At 33.0% G+C, this 20,075-nt stretch overlaps 1 protein-coding gene across 1 annotated transcript; it reads left to right on the top strand.

Moving 5' to 3' along the window:
* The first annotated feature begins 444 nt into the window (after positions 1-444).
* Positions 445-15,557, top strand: LOC111716297 (eukaryotic peptide chain release factor GTP-binding subunit ERF3A). Its single transcript, XM_023491734.1, has 17 exons — positions 445-816; positions 1,220-1,276; positions 1,699-1,776; positions 2,251-2,335; positions 3,417-3,563; positions 3,930-4,129; positions 5,041-5,141; positions 6,211-6,274; positions 7,392-7,471; positions 7,790-7,876; positions 9,981-10,068; positions 10,671-10,751; positions 11,052-11,144; positions 11,604-11,681; positions 12,942-13,042; positions 13,517-13,596; positions 14,954-15,557. The coding sequence occupies exons 1-17, from the start codon at positions 574-576 to the stop codon at positions 14,995-14,997; spliced, it is 1,707 nt and encodes a 568-aa protein (XP_023347502.1). The 5' UTR covers positions 445-573; the 3' UTR covers positions 14,998-15,557.
* Positions 15,558-20,075: the final 4,518 nt, after the last annotated feature.

Consider the following 20,075-nt stretch of genomic DNA (forward strand, 5'->3'; position numbering starts at 1 on the left):
AGCTTTAGTTACATGATTAATGATGATAAATATCTATGTAGAAGTGAACAGATAAGCTGTGTGAAAGTGAAATAAAAGTATGTCGAAACATCTAAGTAAATTGAACCTGTTTTTTACGTAATTTTTTATTGAAAATGTTTTCTAATCTTTAGGAAATTACCGAATTTGGTACTATTAACATGACCTCGCATAATAACAGGAGATATGAAAGTTCGAAAATGATCGAAAATTTTCGTTTTATTAAATAAAAATGAAATTTAACCAAAACTTTTTTTTCGGGCAAATTTGCACGCACTAAGAAGGCAGACCACATTTTGGAAATGGCAGGACAAGGGCTAGTTTGTGATTATTGTTTCATCAATTATATTTAAATATTTGTTAACTTTAAATAATTCCGGGTCTTTCCGGCCTCTGAGAAGAAATTATTTTCAAGAATATATAAAACCATTCCATTTTTCAGATAGACAGATAGTAGAATATCTGATGTGAACAGTTGATCTTTAAGAGAAGTGAAGGAAAGGATTGCTGTGTCCGGCCTTGGCTTCTGCACTCCTCTTGGATTTGAAGATCAAAATGGCGACCAACGGTGCGCCGGATAGCTGGGATGATGGTGAAGATATGAACGATAAGATGGCGGCGCTTAATGTAGATGCGCCAAGTTTTGTTCCCAACGTGAATGCTGCGGTTTTTGTGCCTTCCTTTCTACCAGCTGCGGCGGCCTTTGCTCCTGCTCCTACAGCTGCTCCTGTTCCCTCATCGGCTCCTGAACCCACCAAATCTCCTGTTCACACTGTCGTTGATTTACCCCAGAAAAAGGTAGTTAAATAAGTCTAAATTTTATTTAAATGGTTTAGCGTGAATACGTTTAAGGAATGGTGATTGATGACAAAGATTCTCTTTTGTTACACTATTTATTTTATTAAAAACTGTATTTATACAGAATAACTTTTTTTTACAAAATGTATTCAGAGCTAACTAGAACAACTGATAGTTATGTCGTCCTTGTTCCGCATTCATCAAGAAATGTTGTTAAATTTTTAAAATTTGCATTTGTTGCAGAAATAGTTCAGTTGCAAACATCTTGCAACATTTTGTAACGAAAGGTAAATAGTGGATGATGAGAATTCCACTGTTGATTCTCACATTTCGTTTGTGTAAGAGTTCTAGGTTTAAAAACACTGCTAATTAAGACAAATGGTTTTGATATTTTTTTATTAAGGATTCTGAGCCGTCGCCTACAGAGGAGAATACTGGTGCCGATTCATGGGAAGATAAGGTAAACCTAGCCCGCGGTTAAACAAAAAATGTTTAATGCAGGGGTGTAAATTTTCCTAAACACCCCCCTCCCAATAACAATTTTATTTTTACCGTTTGGTTTCTATGAACGCAAAATCTTTGTTTAAGGGTTTTATTCTCTAAATTGAGGAAATAAGGTTTTTTTTTTTTGGGGGGGGGGGGGGTCNAGAATTGGCTTTGTAGGCGTTGGCTATATGTTCAAAATAATTTTGCATCTGAGGAACTCAAGAGTTTAAAACTCAAGAATTGTTTTCGTTAATCTTAAGATTATAAGTATCTTTTTTTTGATGATTAAGCATGAATCTATAGTTTTCTGCTCAGTTCGAATTATTGTTTAATTATTAATTACGAGATTTAATAATAATTAATAATAATTCTTTATTAATAATTTTGATAATTTAGGCCGATATGTCAAGTTCAGCCACAACCCCTGATGATGAAGATTCAATGGAGATTGACGAGAGTGGAACCTCAAGAAAGGTAAATTAAAGGAATTGATGATGCTCCATCGATAAGAATTATGACCAATAGACCTTAAAGGTTTATCGCCCTAAACTCTGCTGTTAACATCCATATCTTTTAGTATTTTTAACTTTAGTGCATTTGAACAAAGTTCTTCATACAAATGTCATTTTGATAGAACTTGGGAGTAAAGCGAAGAAATTTAACTCTGCCAGTGGTTTTATACGAACTAAACCAACTTCTCTTCATTTGAATAGTCCCATTGAACTTGAATTAAAATGAATATTAGTTAAGACAAACTTTAGTACAATCGATCATTGGTCACATTGATACAACACCGTAGCTGCGTAGCATTCCAATTGAAAGAAATAACCATAATATGAAATTGATCGGTTTATTATACAGAGCATCTTATATCATGACGTCTCCTAAATACGCACAGTTTACTTCGAAAATTCCCTATCATACGCTTCAGATTCGTTATTTGTTTAGACTCGTGTGAAGCAGAAGGCCAAGACACAGGAGGAGGTGACTACAGACAAGGAACATGTCAACGTCGTCTTCATTGGACACGTCGGTGAGTTGATTATTCAGGGAGTGGGGACACATTAAAACTTTAAATAGGTTTTAAAAGTTTCTGTGACTCCGTTCGCTCGTAACATCACCCGTCCTCTTTTTTTGTAGAAAAAATAGCAGATGAAATGTTAGCCGCGGATGCGTTTATCCAGAAGTAGGNCAGCAATGTTATTTAAAAGGCTTTAGAAAGTTCTTAGCAATGGTGTTCTAAAATAAATGGGAGGCTGAAACTCAAATAAATTTTAGCTCAAGACAATTTAGTTTATGTTAATACAATATACAAACCTATCTAAGCTTGAAATAAATTTCCGACCCTGCCCCCCCCCAAAAAAAAAAAATGTTTAAATTGTTATTAGTTCTCTTTTGTTTCGTTATTCAAACCTTTTTATTTTTTAGTTTATTTATTTCTGAAAAAAACATTGATTAGACATAAAAATCTATAAAAAGTGGAAGTGACCCAAAAACCAGTTTTCTTCATTTTCAGGCTAAACGATTTATATAGTTTGTCTTGGAAGATATGTATGTATTTAAACATGTAAGGCAGTGCTTAGCATCCGGATCCGTTGGATCCGCAAGATTTTGATCCGGATCCGCAAAAAATGCGGATTCACGGATCCGGATCCAAGGGTTAAAATATCAACCAAAACTGCAAAAAAACCTTTTTTACTCCTAAAACCCAAATCTGAACATTTGAAAATAAAGAGAGATTATAAAAATTTCCTCATTAGTTTTAGGATAAAAATCGGCGAAAAAATAAAACAAAAAATTCAGTAAATCTCCAAGAAATGACCTGGATCCGGATCTATTTTTTTCCAGTGCGGAACCATCTTAATTAGACGGATCCTAAGCACTGAATTTTAATGTGTATATTTAAACTGAAAAAAATATGATATATTTTCCAATCCTTTATTGAGAAATTACCTTTACTTGTTACGGGTAAAAGAACTGAATTCGGGCATATTTCAGTTTTTATCGATGTATGGAAAAGAGATAAGCTTGGTTTTAGACCTTGGGGTTATATGTGGTCCCAGAAGATAACGGGTTCAGCTGTTTTTACGTTTTTATTCAAAGATATGTTTTAGATGCTGGTAAAAGTACTATTGGCGGACAGATGATGTTTCTGACAGGAATGGTGGAGAAGAGAACATTGGAGAAATATGAAAGAGAAGCGAAGGAGAAGAACAGAGAGACCTGGTATCTCTCATGGTGTATGGACACAAACTCGGAAGGTTAATTATTTTTGTATTTCTCTTTTTTGGCCTTAAACTCGAGTTATATTTTTTGCTGAATCCATTTTTTTTCTGGATCAAATTAGATTTAGGTCCTATTTAAAATATTGTCAATGTAAGAAAATCATTTTCTCGTAAGAAGTTAAGACATTGTTAGGGGGTTCTTTCTTATACGCTGATTTCCATGTAAAGTTTAAACATTGTTTTCCTTTGTAGATTCTCTATTAAAGTGTGTATTTATGCTACTAAAACAATGGAGGAAAGAATACTTTTGAAAACAAAGGGAACCCATGGGTGGGAGTAATCTAGGCTTTAAAAAAACTCAGACAACGCCTAACACTTCAGCTAGTAATACATATTTTGTAGAACGTGAGAAAGGAAAGACGGTTGAGGTTGGTCGGGCATATTTTGAAACTGACCAAAAGCACTTTACTATCCTGGATGCCCCCGGGCATAAATCCTTTGTCCCGAACATGATTGGCGGAGCGTCTCAGGCAGATCTCGCTGTGCTCGTCATATCCGCCAGGAAGGGAGAGTTCGAAACTGGGTTCGAAAGAGGGGGCCAGGTACAGCCAACAGGCTTTTTTTAGGGGCTTATATTTTCTTGACAACCTTCTTTCTATCAATACACGTCAGGAATGAAAGATGAAAATATTTTTTTGTTAACGTTTATAATATTAGGTTTAGATCATCATTAAAGTCTTTTGTAAATCTACAGGATTACATCTNTTAATTATTCTCTGTTGTGTTCTCCGCCAATAAATTTTCTCGTTTATTAAAGAAATTATGATAAAGATCTTTTACTTTTTTTTTAAACACTTTCCTTCCTTCCCCCCCTCTTCCTCTTAAAAGAAAAGTTTATTAAGCACATGAACATGTGCTTTTTATTATTAATTTTCTAAATTAAATAAAACCAATTTTCACCATTTTAAGGAACTGTGAGCATAATTTCAAGAGATCCTACATGCAAAGATGGCAAAGTCACTTTTGGAGAGAAACCACAATCGAAAATAATCAGTTTTCGAGATCTTGAACATGGTTATCTCCTTTGTATTTTATTAGACTTGACGCTTTTAAGAGTACGGTTGGGATTCGGGTATTGCCATCACTTGATGTTATGCTTACANAAGAAAGTATTAAGCTTGAGTACTTTCTACTTGACGTAATCGGATTTCCTTGTCACCTGAAACTAGAAAATTCTAGTTTCCAAAATGAAAATCCTAGATAATGTACTTTCTTTGAAGTTGAAAAGTTGTGACCGATTTACCTGCGGTCATGTCAGACACATTATTTCAAACATCTAAATTGATTAATTAATTGTTATGAAAAAATTTGAGGAAAAACATTTTCTTTTTTTAAAATATTCTTTTGTCCTAAAAATTTGGAAAACCCAAGTAAATGAAATGATTTAAAAAAAGAAAGAAAAAACAAGTCATTATAAGAAAAAAATCTAAAAATTATTTTTATCTTGTTGTAGACCCGGGAGCATGCTATGTTGGTGAAAACTGCTGGAGTAAAACATCTTGTTGTTTTAATAAACAAAATGGACGATCCCACCGTCAACTGGGATGTCAAGAGGTAATATTAAATAAGATAAGTTGAAATCGGTGCTTAGGAATCATTTTAATTTTGATGCGGATCCGAATCCTGGATCCGCACTGGAGATAAATGGATCCGGGTCCAGATCCAGGTCATTTCTTTAAGATTTACTGAATTTTTTTAACAAAATAATTCTCAAATTTTTGTTTATTTTTATCGCTTATTTTTATCCTAAAAACCATTGAGAAATGAGAAATTTTTATAATCTCCCTTTTTAAAAAGATTTAGGAGTAAAAAAGTTTTTTGCATTTAATTTGCAGTTTTTGTTGATATTTTACCCCTTGGATCCGGATCCAGGAAGCCAAAATCTTGCGGATCCGGATCCTAAGCACTGAAGGGAACCTATGAGTTGTCGCCAGCTAATTGTTTAATCTAAGGCTCATTATATTATGACTTGAAAGCTTCTAGAGAAAATTGCCCACATATAAATGTTTATTTTGGTATTTGGGTTCAATCAAAGCGGAATCGTGGTAATGCCCTATCACATCCAACCATTAGGTCACGTGATGAGTTCTATCTATCTATCATAGGCTCCAATAAATAATATCCATACATATCTTAAGTAATAAACCGCGAAACCTATTTCAGACAATCACACATTTTCTTCACATTTAACTGATGCATTATTACAATCTGCTCATGTTAACTATATCGTGGGATACGTATAACTGGGCCGAGCGCTGCGGCTCTTAAACACTTGTTAAAGTTTGCGATGATTTTCAGAACTCGCAAGATCATTACTTCAGGATTAGTCTATGTAACCCAATTACTATCTGCTCATGTTATCTGTATAGGTGGGTTAAGGCCTCTTATTCAGAAGTGGTCGAGGTTTCGTGATCTAAAATATATTCATTTTTTTCGGGCCGAAATTTGGCCTTACCACAGCCCAATACGCTCATAAATTGCCGGTATTTGTGAATTTGTCAGTGACATAATGTATGCGAAACTTCGCTCAAAATTTTGCGTTGAATTTGCGTATTTTTTCGCGCATGCGTAAATAAATTTCTCACAAATAAAAAGATTTTTTGAACCCTTGTTTTGTGTTTAGGTACGATTACTGCAAAGATGCTCTAACTCCTTATCTGAAGAAACTAGGATTCAACCCATCTAAGGTCAGTTTTACTAGGGCGGCCCAGTAAAAATTGTTCAGAGGTGCTCTTTTTCTTTTGCTCAGATAAAAATCAAACTAAGAAATTTCCAAAATATTGTTTTTGGGACCTCCATTTCGTCTTCCACGAGAAAAATACTCTATTTTTTGTGGCTATTTTTGAACTTTTATGATTTTATTTTTTAAAACTTGCTTGAAATCTTCAGTTGTTGACTGAGAATGATGTTTATATCATTTTCTAAATGCCAGGCCATGGGCTAAAAGATAGAACTGACTGAAAATTCTTAAATTTTTACCCGTTACCAGTTGACATTTTTAGTGGAAACAAGTCTCAAAAAGTGTAAAGGATGTTTTTTTTAAGATATTGGATGGGTTTATATTTTTAAAAATCTTTTTCAACTAATATAACTAATATCAATATAAACAATAAACTAATGTAACAGAGAAAAAAGATTTTCTGAAGGGGAAAAGATTTATGAAGATGACCAGGGGATATTTTTTCAGGAAAATGAATAAATACCCCTCTTGTGCAATATGTTTAAATTTAAAAGATTTCTTGAATTCAGGAATTTCTGGAATTGTCTTTTTGTCGGAGAAATCTCTTAAATCCCATTCTTTAAGTTTCCTCCTGGTTCAATACTAAACCTAAATATGAAACCTTTATTTTTACAAACAGGAGCAATTTTAAGATCCAACCAAATTCACGTTTTTTTCACAATTGGAACAAATAATAATTTTCAGTTTGTAATCTTTTGTCAAGACCAGTGCTTATGATCCGTTGGATCCGCAAGACTTTGGTTTCCTGGATCCGGATCCGTAGAAAATCAACCAAATACTGCAAAAAATAAATTTACGCTAAAAACCAAAATATCTATTGGAAAAAGAGATTATAAAATTTCCTGATTTCTGAATGGTTTATCAAGTTTTAGCATAAAATAAGCGAAAAAATAAGACAAAATTCCATTTTGTTAAAAATCGATAAATTTGAAAGAAATAACCTGGATCAGGATCCGCATCTAATTTAAATGGATCCTAAGCACAGACGCGAGTGGGATTTTACTGAAAGGTTAAATCCGAAATTATGAAATCACACAATGGGTAATTAACAGCAATTTGTTTAGGATATCATGTTCATGCCTTGCTCTGGACTGTCAGGTGCTGGTTTATTGGAACCTGTTGGGTCAGAGGCGCCCTGGTATACGTAAGTATTTAAAAATATACAAGAATTCAATTTTAACCGGTTTTAGTTTTAAATTTTTTTTTAATTTGTACTTTTTCTTAAACCTGAAAATAATTTTCTTTCGAACATAATATTGACCGATGGTATTTTATGATTTTGCAGATTTTCCGTTTTATTGTTAGATTTTTAAAAACTTTGAAAATCGGAAACTTTGATACGCAAAATTTGAGGCCCACATAAATTCGGCTTTTTTGACGATTGGGCCGTCCGTTGCGGTGGGGGGGGGGGACTTCAGATACTTTCTTATCTGATCTATATCCATTTTTGTTTTGTTTTCAGAGGTCCATCTTTCATCCCATATATTGACTCCCTGCCGACCCTACTAAGAAATGATAATGGTCCTTTCATGATGCCTATAGTAGACAAGTAAGATTTTTAAAATTTGATATTTTGTAGCAGTGCTTAGGATTCATTTAATTTTGATGCGGATCCGGATTCTGGATCCGCACTGGAAAAAATGGATCCAAATCCAGATCCGCATCCAGGTCATTTCTTTAGAATTTACTGAATTTTTTAACAAAAAATAATTTTTAAATTTTTTGTTTTATTTTTTTCGCTTTTTTATCCCAAAACTTAATGAACCATTCAGAAATGAGGACATTTTTATAAATGAGGAAGCAAGATTGCTTCCTGGATCCGGATTCGCAAAAATATGCGGATCCACGGATCCGGATCCAAGGCGTAAAATATCAACCAAAAACTACTAAAAAAACTTTTTTACTCCTAAAACCGAAATCTGAACTTATGAAAAAAGAGATTATAAAAATTTCCTCATTTCTGAATGGTTCATCAAGTTTTAGGATAAAAATAAGCGAAAAAAATAAAACAATAAAATTGAAAATTATTTGTTGTTATCTTGAAAGAAAGGATCCGGATCCATTTTTTTCAATGCGGATCCAGGATCCGGATCCGCATCAAATTTAAATGGATCCTAAGCACTGGTCATGTGTTTGGTGTTTTTTCTGAACCAATTGAAATCGCATAGCGGTAACATCTATCTCATCATTCAATTAGAGATTAATCTATATTGGCGCTATACACTAAATGGAAATATTTACTTCTACTGAAACTATAGTGACATGTCTATAACACAATTTAAATTTTTTAACGAGTTTGAATAATAAGATTTCAGCATAGTTTTTAGCATTGCTTAGGATCCATTTAATTTTGATGCGGATCCGGATCCTGATCCTGTATCCTCACTGGAAAAAATGGATCCGGATCCAGGTCATTTCTTTGATATTTACTGAATCTTTTTAACAAAAAATAATTTTCAAATTTTTTGTTATTTTTTTTGCATATTTTTATCCTGAAACTTGATGAATTATTCAGACATGAGGAAATTCTTATAATCTCTTTTTTTTCAAAAGTTCAGATTTTGGATTTAGAAGTTTAAAAGGTTTTTTTTGCAGTTTTTGGTTGAAATTTTACCCCTTGGATCCGGATCCGGATCCTAAGCACTGGTTTTTAGTAAACAATTATCAAACAACTAGTAAATAATAGTAAACGTAGTAAACAATTATTATACATCACTGCCAATTCACCAAGAAAAATACAGTACTGCTTGTGTACAGGTACAGTGAATACTGTACTGTTTGTATACAGGTACTGTGTAAACTGTACTGTGTGTATAGGTACAGTAAAATGGGTACAGTTGTCATGTACTGCTAATGTATAGGAACAGTGAGATGGGTAAAGTTGTAACGTACTGCTTATGTATAGGTACAGTGAGATGGGTATAGTTGTAATGTACTGCTTATGTACAGGTACAGTGAGATTGGTGCAGTTGTAACGTACAGCTTATGTATAGGTACAGTGAGATGGGTACAGTTTTAACGTACTGCTTATGTATAGGTACAGTGAGATGAGTACAGTTGTAATGTACTGCTTATGTATAGATACAGTGAGATGGGTACAGTTGTAACGTACTGCTTATGTATAGGTACAGTGAGATGGGTACAGTTGTAATGTACTGCTTATGTATAGGTACAGTGAGATGGATACAATTGTAATGTACTGCTTATGTACAGGTACAGTGAGATGGGTACACTTATAATGTACTGGTCATGTATAGGTACAGTGAGATGGGTACAATTATAATGTACTGGTCGTGTATAGGTACAGTGAGATGGGTACAGTTGTCATGTACTGGTCATGTACAGTTACAGTGAGATGGGTACAGTTGTAATGTATTGCTTATGTACAGGTACAGTGAGATGGGAACAGTTGTAATGTACTGCTTATGTATAGGTACAGTGAGATGGATACAGTTGTCATGTACTGGTCATGTACAGGTACAGTGAGATGGGTACAGTTGTAATGTACTGCTTATGTATAGGTACAGTGAGGTGGGTACAGTTGTAACGTACTGCTTATGTACAGGTACAGTGAGATTGGTTCAGTTGTAACGTACTGCTAATGTACAGGTACAGTGAGATGGGTACAGTTGTAACGTACTGCTTATGTACAGGTACAGTGAGATGGGTACAGTTGTAATAGGAAAAGTGGAGAGTGGAAAGTGCAAGAAAGGCGATCTGTTGTTAGTTATGCCTAATAGGGTAAGTTGATATTTTAATCTAAATCCTGGTAGTTCTTTTTTCATGCATTATCATTATAACCATGTCGGTCAAAATAATTCGAATAGGGATTTTCTCAGTTTTGCAAGATCACTAGTTTAAGCCATTACCAGTAAAGAATTTCTCCAGATTATTTTAAGTGACTTTTTTTAAGGGACTGTAAGCTTATTTTAAGGGACTGTAAGCTTATTTTAAGGGACTGTAAGCTTATTTTAAGATTATTTTAAGGGACTGTAAGCTTATTTTAAGGGACTGTAAGCTTATTTTAAGGGACTGTAAGCTTATTTTTAAGCAACTCTCCGTGCAAAAATGGCAACGCCCAATTCACAACAGTACCATTGAAAACCTTATCTGATCAATAAAGTTGAAAATATTTTTGTTTTTTTCTAAGCTTTTTTAAGATTATTCCAATATGTTTCCCTGCAGTAGAAATGCGCAATGCGTAAATAATCATTTTCCAATTTATTTAATTCATTCTTGATCAGACAAAGCTAGTAAGGGAACCGTTGTAAATCGGGACGGTCACTTGAAATTACGCGTATAGTCTCTTTTTTTAAGTATGGGTTGAACTTCAATGTATCTAGGTTGAGGTGAAGGTTGACCAGCTCTGGTCCGACGATATTGAGGTTACAGGAGTCACCTCAGGAGAAAATATTAAAGTCAAGGTGAAAAATAAATCGATAAATCGATTGATTGATTGATTGATTGATCGATTGATTGATTGATTGATTGATTGATTGATTGATTGGGATAGAAAGAGTAAAATTTAAACTTTGCAGTACGCTTTGTTTAGAAGCCTAAAAAATCTAGGATTATTTAAACACACTTTCTATCCGGAATGATATTGATTGATTGATTGATTGATTGATTTGATATATGGATACATGGATACATTGGTACATGGGTACACGGGTAAATCATAAATGGGTACATTATATTTTCCTAAATTTGTTTAATTCAATTAGGTTAAAGGAATAGAGGAAAACGAAGTAACCCCGGGATTCGTACTCTGTGACCCCCAAAACCCAATTAAAACCGGAACCGTCTTTGATGCACAAGTAAGATGAATTTTTAATGCGAAATTTCCAGTAACCCATCAATTTATTTTGTTTATTTTATTTATTTTATTTTATTTATTTTATTTATTTTATTTATTTTATTTATTTTATTTATTTTATTTATTTTATTTATTTTATTTATTTTATCGTCTTCCTATTCCATAGTTTTGTGGGCCTTACTGTTTATTACAACGCCGCGCATTTTTTGTTCCCCTAAAAGCAAATGCGAGTTTTTTTTTAAATTTCTATTTCTGAATTTCTGATGGCATAATCATCATTTTTAATGGATAATTTCTAATAGGTTTACCTTAGTCTTTGTTGTCAAGCTGCATTGCAAATTGCAAATAATTTCAACTCAGTCCTGTGATAGAAAATTTATTTTTGTATTGGCGTGTGGTTAAAGGGCGGTCGCTATTTTGTTTGATTGTAACAATAAGTTTTTAACGTACCATGTTTAAGATTGTGATGCTGGATCTAAAATCTATCATCTGTGCTGGATATTCTTGTATTCTTCACCTTCAAGCAATGTCAGAAGAGGTAAATATATGCATACATTTATCCATTTATTTTTGTTTAATTCATTAAAAAAATTGTGCATTTAGTTCCATCATTTATTGATTTATTCATACATTCATATATTTGTTCACACATTCATTCATTTATTTATTAATTCATTTATCCTCACAAATATATATTTACTCTTATTTCTGTATTCAACTTCACGTTTTTATTTTACATAGAAATAAACATACATTATGTTTCATGCTTTGCCAGCAATCTTCAGTTGTCTAACATTTATAAATATATATTTATCCTTACATTAATATATATATTTTGTTTTGCATGAATGTATTTTTATTATAAAATTCATTTGTTTATAGATTTGTTTGTTTACACTTTCATTCTTTCACTCGTTTCTTAATCCAATTATAACGTCATAATTATGATTTTTTTTCATTTAAAATCCAGAAATTGTTAAATTACCTGAAAAAAAGTGCTAAGAGTCGGTTAAAACCAACCAAATCTGGTTTTCTTGTCATGTTATACAATATTTCGTCCCAATAAACATGGGCATTAAGAACTCATCATCATTTACGTGTACATGTTTTAAGCTTTCCGAAATGTGGTCTGCCTTCGTAAACATAAACATAAACAATTGAAAATCAAAAACTTTCTTTAAGTCGTCACTTAATTCCCATGTTTATTTGGAACACTTTGTAGACTGTTGAGTGTTGATTAAGTGGAAAAGATTTCACAAAAATCATCCAAACTTTAAATATTATAAAATGTAAAGGTCAAGGATTACTTAATTAATACATTGGTCTCTGTAATATTGCTAAATAATGAGTTTTAAGCTAAGGAAACCCATCCCAATTTAGAAAATAAAAAGATTAGCTAACATAATTGTAAAAACACTGCACAGTGCAGTCATTTGTGTTTCAGTAAAGCCATGTAAGGTAGGCCTTTGCTCACATACGAACAACAAGAAAGATAAATGATAATTGAAATGATAAATTTATTTTTTTAGCTTTAATGTTATTTAATTTTGGATGTTTTTTTCTTCTTGAAAACAAATTTTTTATGTACGGATTGTACTGATCTCTTCCGAACTGTACGGATTTTTAAAAAATGATGGATTTTCATGTACGGATTGTACTGATTTTTTTTCTCATAAATGTACGAATTTTTTTCTGAAAATGTACGGATTTTTCTCAAAAAGTTTTGGCCACCCTGAAGCTCTGATATTTAAAAATAAGAGGTGTTCAGGTACAATCTTATCTGATATGATTGTTGTAGGTAACTATTAAAGCCCTGATTTGTCTGGTGGATAAGAAAACAGGAGAGAAATCTAAAACAAGGCCGAGGTTTATTAAGCAGGACCAGATCGCTATTGCCAGGTAAAAAAATCAATATTAATAAATCGAAACCCGGGAATGCGTAAATATAATAAAAGACAACTTATTGAAAAATATGTGGCGGGGAGGGGGGATTTGATTTCAGGTTATTTGCACTTTCATTTCTAGTTTTTTTCCCCTCGTAGTTTTCATTGCAAATATTTTGGAGTTGGAATTTTTTGCCGGTTTGTAAAATTTTGTATATTTTTGAAAACATGTCATTGTTGATTTACTATTCGGACCTTTTCTCAAAGGTACCATTTAATCCTCTTTCTTAGCAAATAGGAACATATTTAAATTCTTACTATTTATTTTTATCAATGTCACGTGATGTAGATCCAGTCTTACCATTATAAATACCACAATAGAAAGAAATCTATTGTTCCTAGAAAAGGATAAATATCTCATTCATTACGGACAGGACAGATTTAAATCTGCAAGGCACAACGTTAATGATAGATTTCTTTTTACTATTAGGTTTGTATCCAACCATCCGATCTGTATGGAAACCTTCAAGGATCATCCACAGCTTGGCAGATTCACGCTTAGAGACGAAGGTAAATTTTTTATGTGTAAAAAATGCGTAACATTGATTAAAATGTTCCCCCTCCCCCGCTTTTGAAATTCTAGTTGCGTTTGCGCGAAGCGACACATTTTTTTAATGGTTTATTTGCTTGGACGAGAGGGGTGATTATTGTTGTTCCTACCATGAGGTCGTAATTAGATAATAGTTAGATGTTGATTGAATGGGTACAGATAGTTAAACCAATTCAATTCACACAGGGTTAACAACAAAGGACTACTGTACAGAATTTATTGATGCTTTTTTTGTTGCATTCAAGGTTCTCTGAAGTTGTAAACTTGTTTTATCGTTTCGCAAAATCATTAAATGTAGCATTAACCCTAATTAGCCTGGGGGGGGGTCAATTTGCGACAACTCAAAAATAATTTAAGGTCACATTTTCTAGCTTTTCTAACTAACCCATGCTCCTCACTTAAGGCTAAAAGCTGGGCTTTTATACCTACTGCCTGAGTTCTCAGGCATACTGCCTAAATGTCCTATTATACCTGGTCCAGATTAAATCTTTATTAAGACCTAATTCCAGTCTTTGGATTTTAATATTTTATTGCTCTTTGGAAAGCCTATAACAAAAGCGAGCAGATTGCAAAAAAATTTTAAAAGAAATTTTGCACAAATTTTTGCACAGACTTTGAAAAACCGGTTTTAATTTTTCCGCATTTGTGGTGTCATATCAATTGAACTAATGATAGATTGAACGAACGTAAGTTTTGGGCTAATGTTCATTAAGACAAAGGAGTGAAGAATACAAGGGGGGGGCAATGGGATTTCCGTACACTTTGTTGTGACGGTTTTGGACTGCTGAAAAACTAGTTTCTGCGTAACAACAATAATAAAGATTGTAAACTATATTACAAATGATTAACAAACATCTGTTTTCTCTGACGTTAAATGAAATTGAAAATAAAAGGTGGCTACACACAATCAGAGGCGTATTTGTAAAGGGGGGGGGGTTACGGGATAACCTTGTATTTGATAGAAAATGTATCTGTAATAAGGTTCTATTCGTTTGAGGAAAAAAAATCCTAAAATTTTTCATTTTTTTACAAGATAATATCAGCAGTTATCTGCAAGTTTTCTTATTGAAGCAAAACGGTGGGGTGGGGGGGGGGACACCTCCTATTGAATTGCTTTGAGTATTTCTAACCCCCCCCCTCTATTTCTTAAAAACGAGACTTTTCCAGTCTTTTTTTCTACATTAATACTGCTCTGAAGTTGTAAGCTTTCTTAAAAAACAGAAGATGGACACGAAGCGCCCTGAAAGCCTTATATATATAGATGGGAACATTGTTTAGAGTTATCATGTTTTAAATTTTTATTATAAATATTTTCAGGAACTACTATTGCAATCGGAAAAATCTTGAAGGTTGTTGAATAAACACTGAAATATCACGATATGGAACACCACGGAAACAATAGTGAAATATATGTGGGCCCGGCTCAATCAACGAACACTGCTGCTGGTAACAAACACATCCTCAAAATTCAGTTTTTTTTAAATCCGCAGTTTGAGACCGAGGAAATCCGCCAAAATATATATCTCGAAGAAGATCGCGGATTTGCACTCGCCTATTCAGTGATATGTTTGGTGACCAACTGCGACCGGATTCAAAATATAGTTAAATGTGATTTTTCAACAATAATTGTTGGGGATCAGGGGTCTTGGCTAATTTTTATACAGGTTTAAATATTAAAAGGGTATGGTACTGAATTATGCTTAAACAATATATCAACCTAAAAACTGTAGTTTTTTTTAACTCCTTGTTCTGGAGGAATTGTGCTGAAAACTGAGTTTAGTAAATCCTGTTTCTAATCTCGTGCTTTTAGTGTCAGAATATTTTTGCTATTAAACTTCTTTACATAAACTCATCTCTAGGCGAGATTTTTTACTTTATTTACAATTTTTTTTGTCGAAAAGTAAATATATTAACAGTTTTACAGACAGTGATCTTTCGATCTCGCTTCTAACGTGAACTTTGGTTTGAAAGAGAGATTCGATAAAATTTTTAATCTAATGTCTCTAAAAGGGGCTGTAAGCGTATTTCATGTGACCCTTCATGCAAAGATGGGAATTGCTTATTCACAACAGTACCCTTACAAGGTGTGTCTGATCAATGATATACATGATTTCAATGTTTACAATAATTAAAACTGATAATGTTAACTATGGTTTCCCTCTACTGCAGAAAATCTGTTATGAATTTCCAAAGAACACCTGCAAACCTAGAAAAAAAGAAAATTTCTTCTATGTTGCTGGAAAGACTGAAGTTTTCAAGGTGTGAATTTGCCATTGCCATCTTTGCATGGAGGGTCATTTGAAATTACGCGTGTATTGTCTCAACTTTAGCTTTTGTCTCCGATATTGTGGCCCCCGAAGGAAGAGAAGAAAATGAAAAAATTAGATGAAAAGAAGCAAGAAAAAAGGGTAGAAATTGGCATAAAATCTAATTTTTGTTACCAACATTATGTGTTAAGGATTATATTTTCTTTATATTAAAGAACAGTACTTTCTGGATTAAATAAATTGGGATTGTCCTGTGAAATGATAGGGTTAAAATTATTTTTTCTGTTTGAGAAGCTCATTAGTTTCCCTTCTTTTCGTAGATTAACGATCCTAATGAATCATATCTGACCATAGCGACAAATTGAACTTTTTATAAAAAAATGGCCAGGTTTAGGGAAAGCTGTTTGCACACATCCTTAAGGTTGCTGGGGAGTTCTCTTTCTAATTTTAATAATGGGGGGGGGGTGGGTAATTCAATGATAAATTCGAAACATCTGAAAACGGCTTAATTTCTATAATTACATGCTTTGCAGCAAGGAAAGTCAATTGCAGTTGTGTATACTCTGCGTACATATTGAAACCAGTTCTCTCTGGGGGGAATTTGTAAACAGAATAGATGCACGTGTTCGTTTAGTATCCGAGGAGGATAAAAACATTTAATTTTGACAATTTTGAAAATTCACATAATAGTTTCAAGGCCAGAATATTTCAACGATTATTTTTGTGAGAATGGATGTCAGGCTTCGACATCCGTCTTATGTTTACTTTTCCGCCCTAAGACAAGTACACTGCAGTACAAAAAATGCGTACACCTCTGAAGTAACTTTCCTTGCATTAGTACCTAGCTTTGCAGACGGTATCATCATTTGAATTATTTGTCTGATGTACAAATACCGCGTGTACATATGTACAATAACCTATTCCGAGTATTTCTTTATCAAATAGAGTACCGTCTGCAAAGCATGTTTATTGTTTAATCGTATGGTAGGGCGCAGGCCGCGTCATTTGTGTCTCCCTTCTTTCCATACTTCCTGGTTGCACCCTTTTTTAGTGGCGTTTTCTCTCCCGAGCCGCCGCTGTCTCATTAAATTCGTTGTCTCGGGGTCATTCGAATATGGGAGAGGCCCTCAGCTCCTAAAATATGTTCAATTCAGCTAATTAATTTAGTTTGCAATTGAACAATTAAGTGCTAATTCGCAAGCTGTAGTGCAAATGAACGTTAGTTCGAATGTACGTTGGTCCGATCAATCATTAGTGCTATAGATATTTCACCAAATGAATGACAAGAACAGGGAAGACGACATTTGTAGTTTTATTATTTCTCAGTTATGTTGAAATCCGTAGGCCACATTGATTTATTCTAGTCTTTCTATTCGCCAAGAATCAAAGGTCGTCGGAAGTTTTGCATGACTTATTGCGTAATCCTCCTCTATTGAAGACGATATTTTCACAACTTTTTAATCCTTGGCATGGGGTGAAGGGAGCAGGAGGGGGGGATAGATAAAACTCCTAAGAATGCGCGAATACCTGATAATATTTTCTTAATTCTCTCTCTCTATGACAGCTTGCTAATGATACCCTATGTAAAATAATAAAATCAAAATGTACGTATTCTTGATATATATATAACGTTTACTTTGTTAACTTTGTATTTTTTGATCAATAAAAAGATTTGAATAATAAAAAAAAACTATTTGAGGAACTCTGGACTCCCTCCCTCATAGGGTAGCCACATTAACATGGCAATTTAATGAAAAATATACATACATACAGGGCAAGTAAAAAAACGGAACTTTATAATCTGTGTTCATTTATTTTGGCAAAAAAAAATTTAAATTTGATTTTCAAAAGGCAAAAATATTTAGGTACACCGGGTGTCCCAAAAAACATGGGAATTCAGTGACGAATTCGATATCGTCTTTGTTACGAATTAGCATTGTAATACCTAATTTCAAAAGCCATAGTATTATTATATCTGCTAGAGTTTATTTAATGAAAAGGGTAAAAGACTGTAAAGATGTGTCTAATGTCTCCGCAAGATGAACAGTGAATACGGACAAGTTTACTCTGTTTGTATACTGCAATTTTCTTGTTTTACTAATTGTACAACCGTATGCACTCAAAACATAAACAAACAAAATTTGAACATATAGCAGACGAAACTCTTACAGATTTCAGCTTTCTCAGTAGGTATACTAAATCAAAGAATTATTTAAAAAGACGATATCGAATTCGTCACTGAATTCCCATGTTTATTGGGACACCCTGTATATCATGAAAATAAAATCTGGGGGAACAATTGAACATTTATGATTTTTTTCGTTCTGTATATTTTTAATTCGCTGGGTCAAGGGCATTTTAGAAATCATTAATGTGTCACATTTCGCGCAACACATTTTTTGCTTAATTTGCAAACTTAATATTTGGATTATTGCAAAAAAATGTTGCAGATAATTTAAGCCACCCCCAGGCCCGAGTAGCTGGGAATTTGAAAAGGTGGGGGGGGGGGGGGTAGGCACAAAAGTTCTAAATAATGCATGTTTTAAGATGTCATGCGCACCTGAAAACTCAATTATATAGGGTCAAAATTATTGAATGAAGACTATAAAACAAGATTTTTAACTTTTTAACTTGGCTTTATTGTATATTTTAAGATAAATATTTGGCCTGTTTTCCTTCCCATGGTGTTTGTATAAAAAAGTTACTACCGTTTTAACAAAGAAAATAAGGAATATCATAAAATTACTTAAAGTTTTTAATTTTTTCTCAGAAAAATGTAGATGATAATTTGAATTTACAAATTTTTCTTGAGATTATAATTTTAGTTTTTATTTAAATAATAACAATTTCTTTTGCTTAACTATTTTAAAACACTTTTCGGTTTCAGAGCTTTTTTGCAACATTTAAGAAAAAAATGGCCTAACCTTTTTTTTGAAAAAAAAGGCTTTTTATACCTACTGCTTCCCATGTGCGTGCTATTTCCAGACGTATATTTGCATCAAAACAAAACAAAAATGGAGGTACAAGAATAAGATGTAGAAACGAATTGAGTTTTTGCCAAAAATCCCAATTTTATAATACGCTAATCTCAACAACCAGATGATGCATGCATTTCTTATTTCAAACTTACATTATTTGATCCACCAGAATTCATAATTTGAAATATCCACGGTCTACGTCATTTGGTTTTAAAGAAATTGTGATTTATAAATCCGAGTTTGAGGCAAAGATTCATCCTTTACGAATTGAATTATAAAAAATGTTTAAAATGTTGAAAAATGTTTAATCATGAATAGACAATACTTATTTTTCATACGGGGAAAGTAAATGATGTAAATTCCTGTAAAGATCAAGAATAGCTCAGGCATGAAAAGGCATGAAAGTTGAAATAGAAGATGGGCACGAAAAAAGCCTAGTAATATAAATGTTACGTCTTGCTGTACAATATGGTTCATTAGAATCATCAATTTAAGAAAAGAAAGGAAAAGGATAAGATTATTAAATACAAAAAATTATTTAAACCCTATCATTTCAAAAGACAGGATTTAAATGTAAATTCCCAATTAATTTATTCCAGAAAGCATTCATTTTTTCGCCCCTTTTCCCGCCCCCAGCTACGGACCTTGCAATTCCCAAAAGGACTTCCCTTCAATTTAAAAATTGTTATTGATTTGTATCACAGGCCAGCTGATCAAAGATATTAACCAAAACGATTTTTCAAAACAGAAAACGATTTTATTAGTCGGTTTAAAAACAGAAAACGATTTTATTATTCGGTTTGAAAACAGAAAACGATTTTATTAGTCGGTTTGAAAACAGAAAACGATTTTATTAGTCGGTTTGAAAAAGCGTGCTGGATTATTGGCTTTGAAATTTTGCTTTGTGTAATGAAAGCAATCTTGTCTAAATAGGATTAAATAGGATTTGTATTTCATATTGTTGAGTAGACTTTAAAAAGTCTAAAAACTTGAACATTTAAAAACTGACCTCTACACGATGCATAAAATCCTTCACTATAAGTAAATTGACCAAGATCTTATACGTAAGTTAGTTAAAGAAATATTTTCTTAGAGATTGTCGTAGAGACCTATTAATTAACTTAATTGATTAATTAATTAAATTAATTTAAAATGATTGATTCACCAATGCTAAACATTCCTCCATTCTTTTTT

Source organism: Eurytemora carolleeae, unplaced genomic scaffold, assembly GCF_000591075.1.
Source record: "Eurytemora carolleeae unplaced genomic scaffold, Eaff_2.0 scaffold2028, whole genome shotgun sequence".
Classification (NCBI taxonomy): Eukaryota; Metazoa; Arthropoda; class Copepoda; order Calanoida; family Temoridae; genus Eurytemora; species Eurytemora carolleeae.

Coding starts and splice junctions, on each gene's coding strand:
- LOC111716297 (XM_023491734.1), top strand. CDS start 574: ATGGCGACCAACGGTGCGCCGGATAGCTGGGATGATGGTGAAGATATG. Junction 1,277..1,698: donor CCGATTCATGGGAAGATAAG/GTAAACCTAGCC, acceptor TTGATAATTTAG/GCCGATATGTCAAGTTCAGC. Junction 13,597..14,953: donor ATTCACGCTTAGAGACGAAG/GTAAATTTTTTA, acceptor AAATATTTTCAG/GAACTACTATTGCAATCGGA.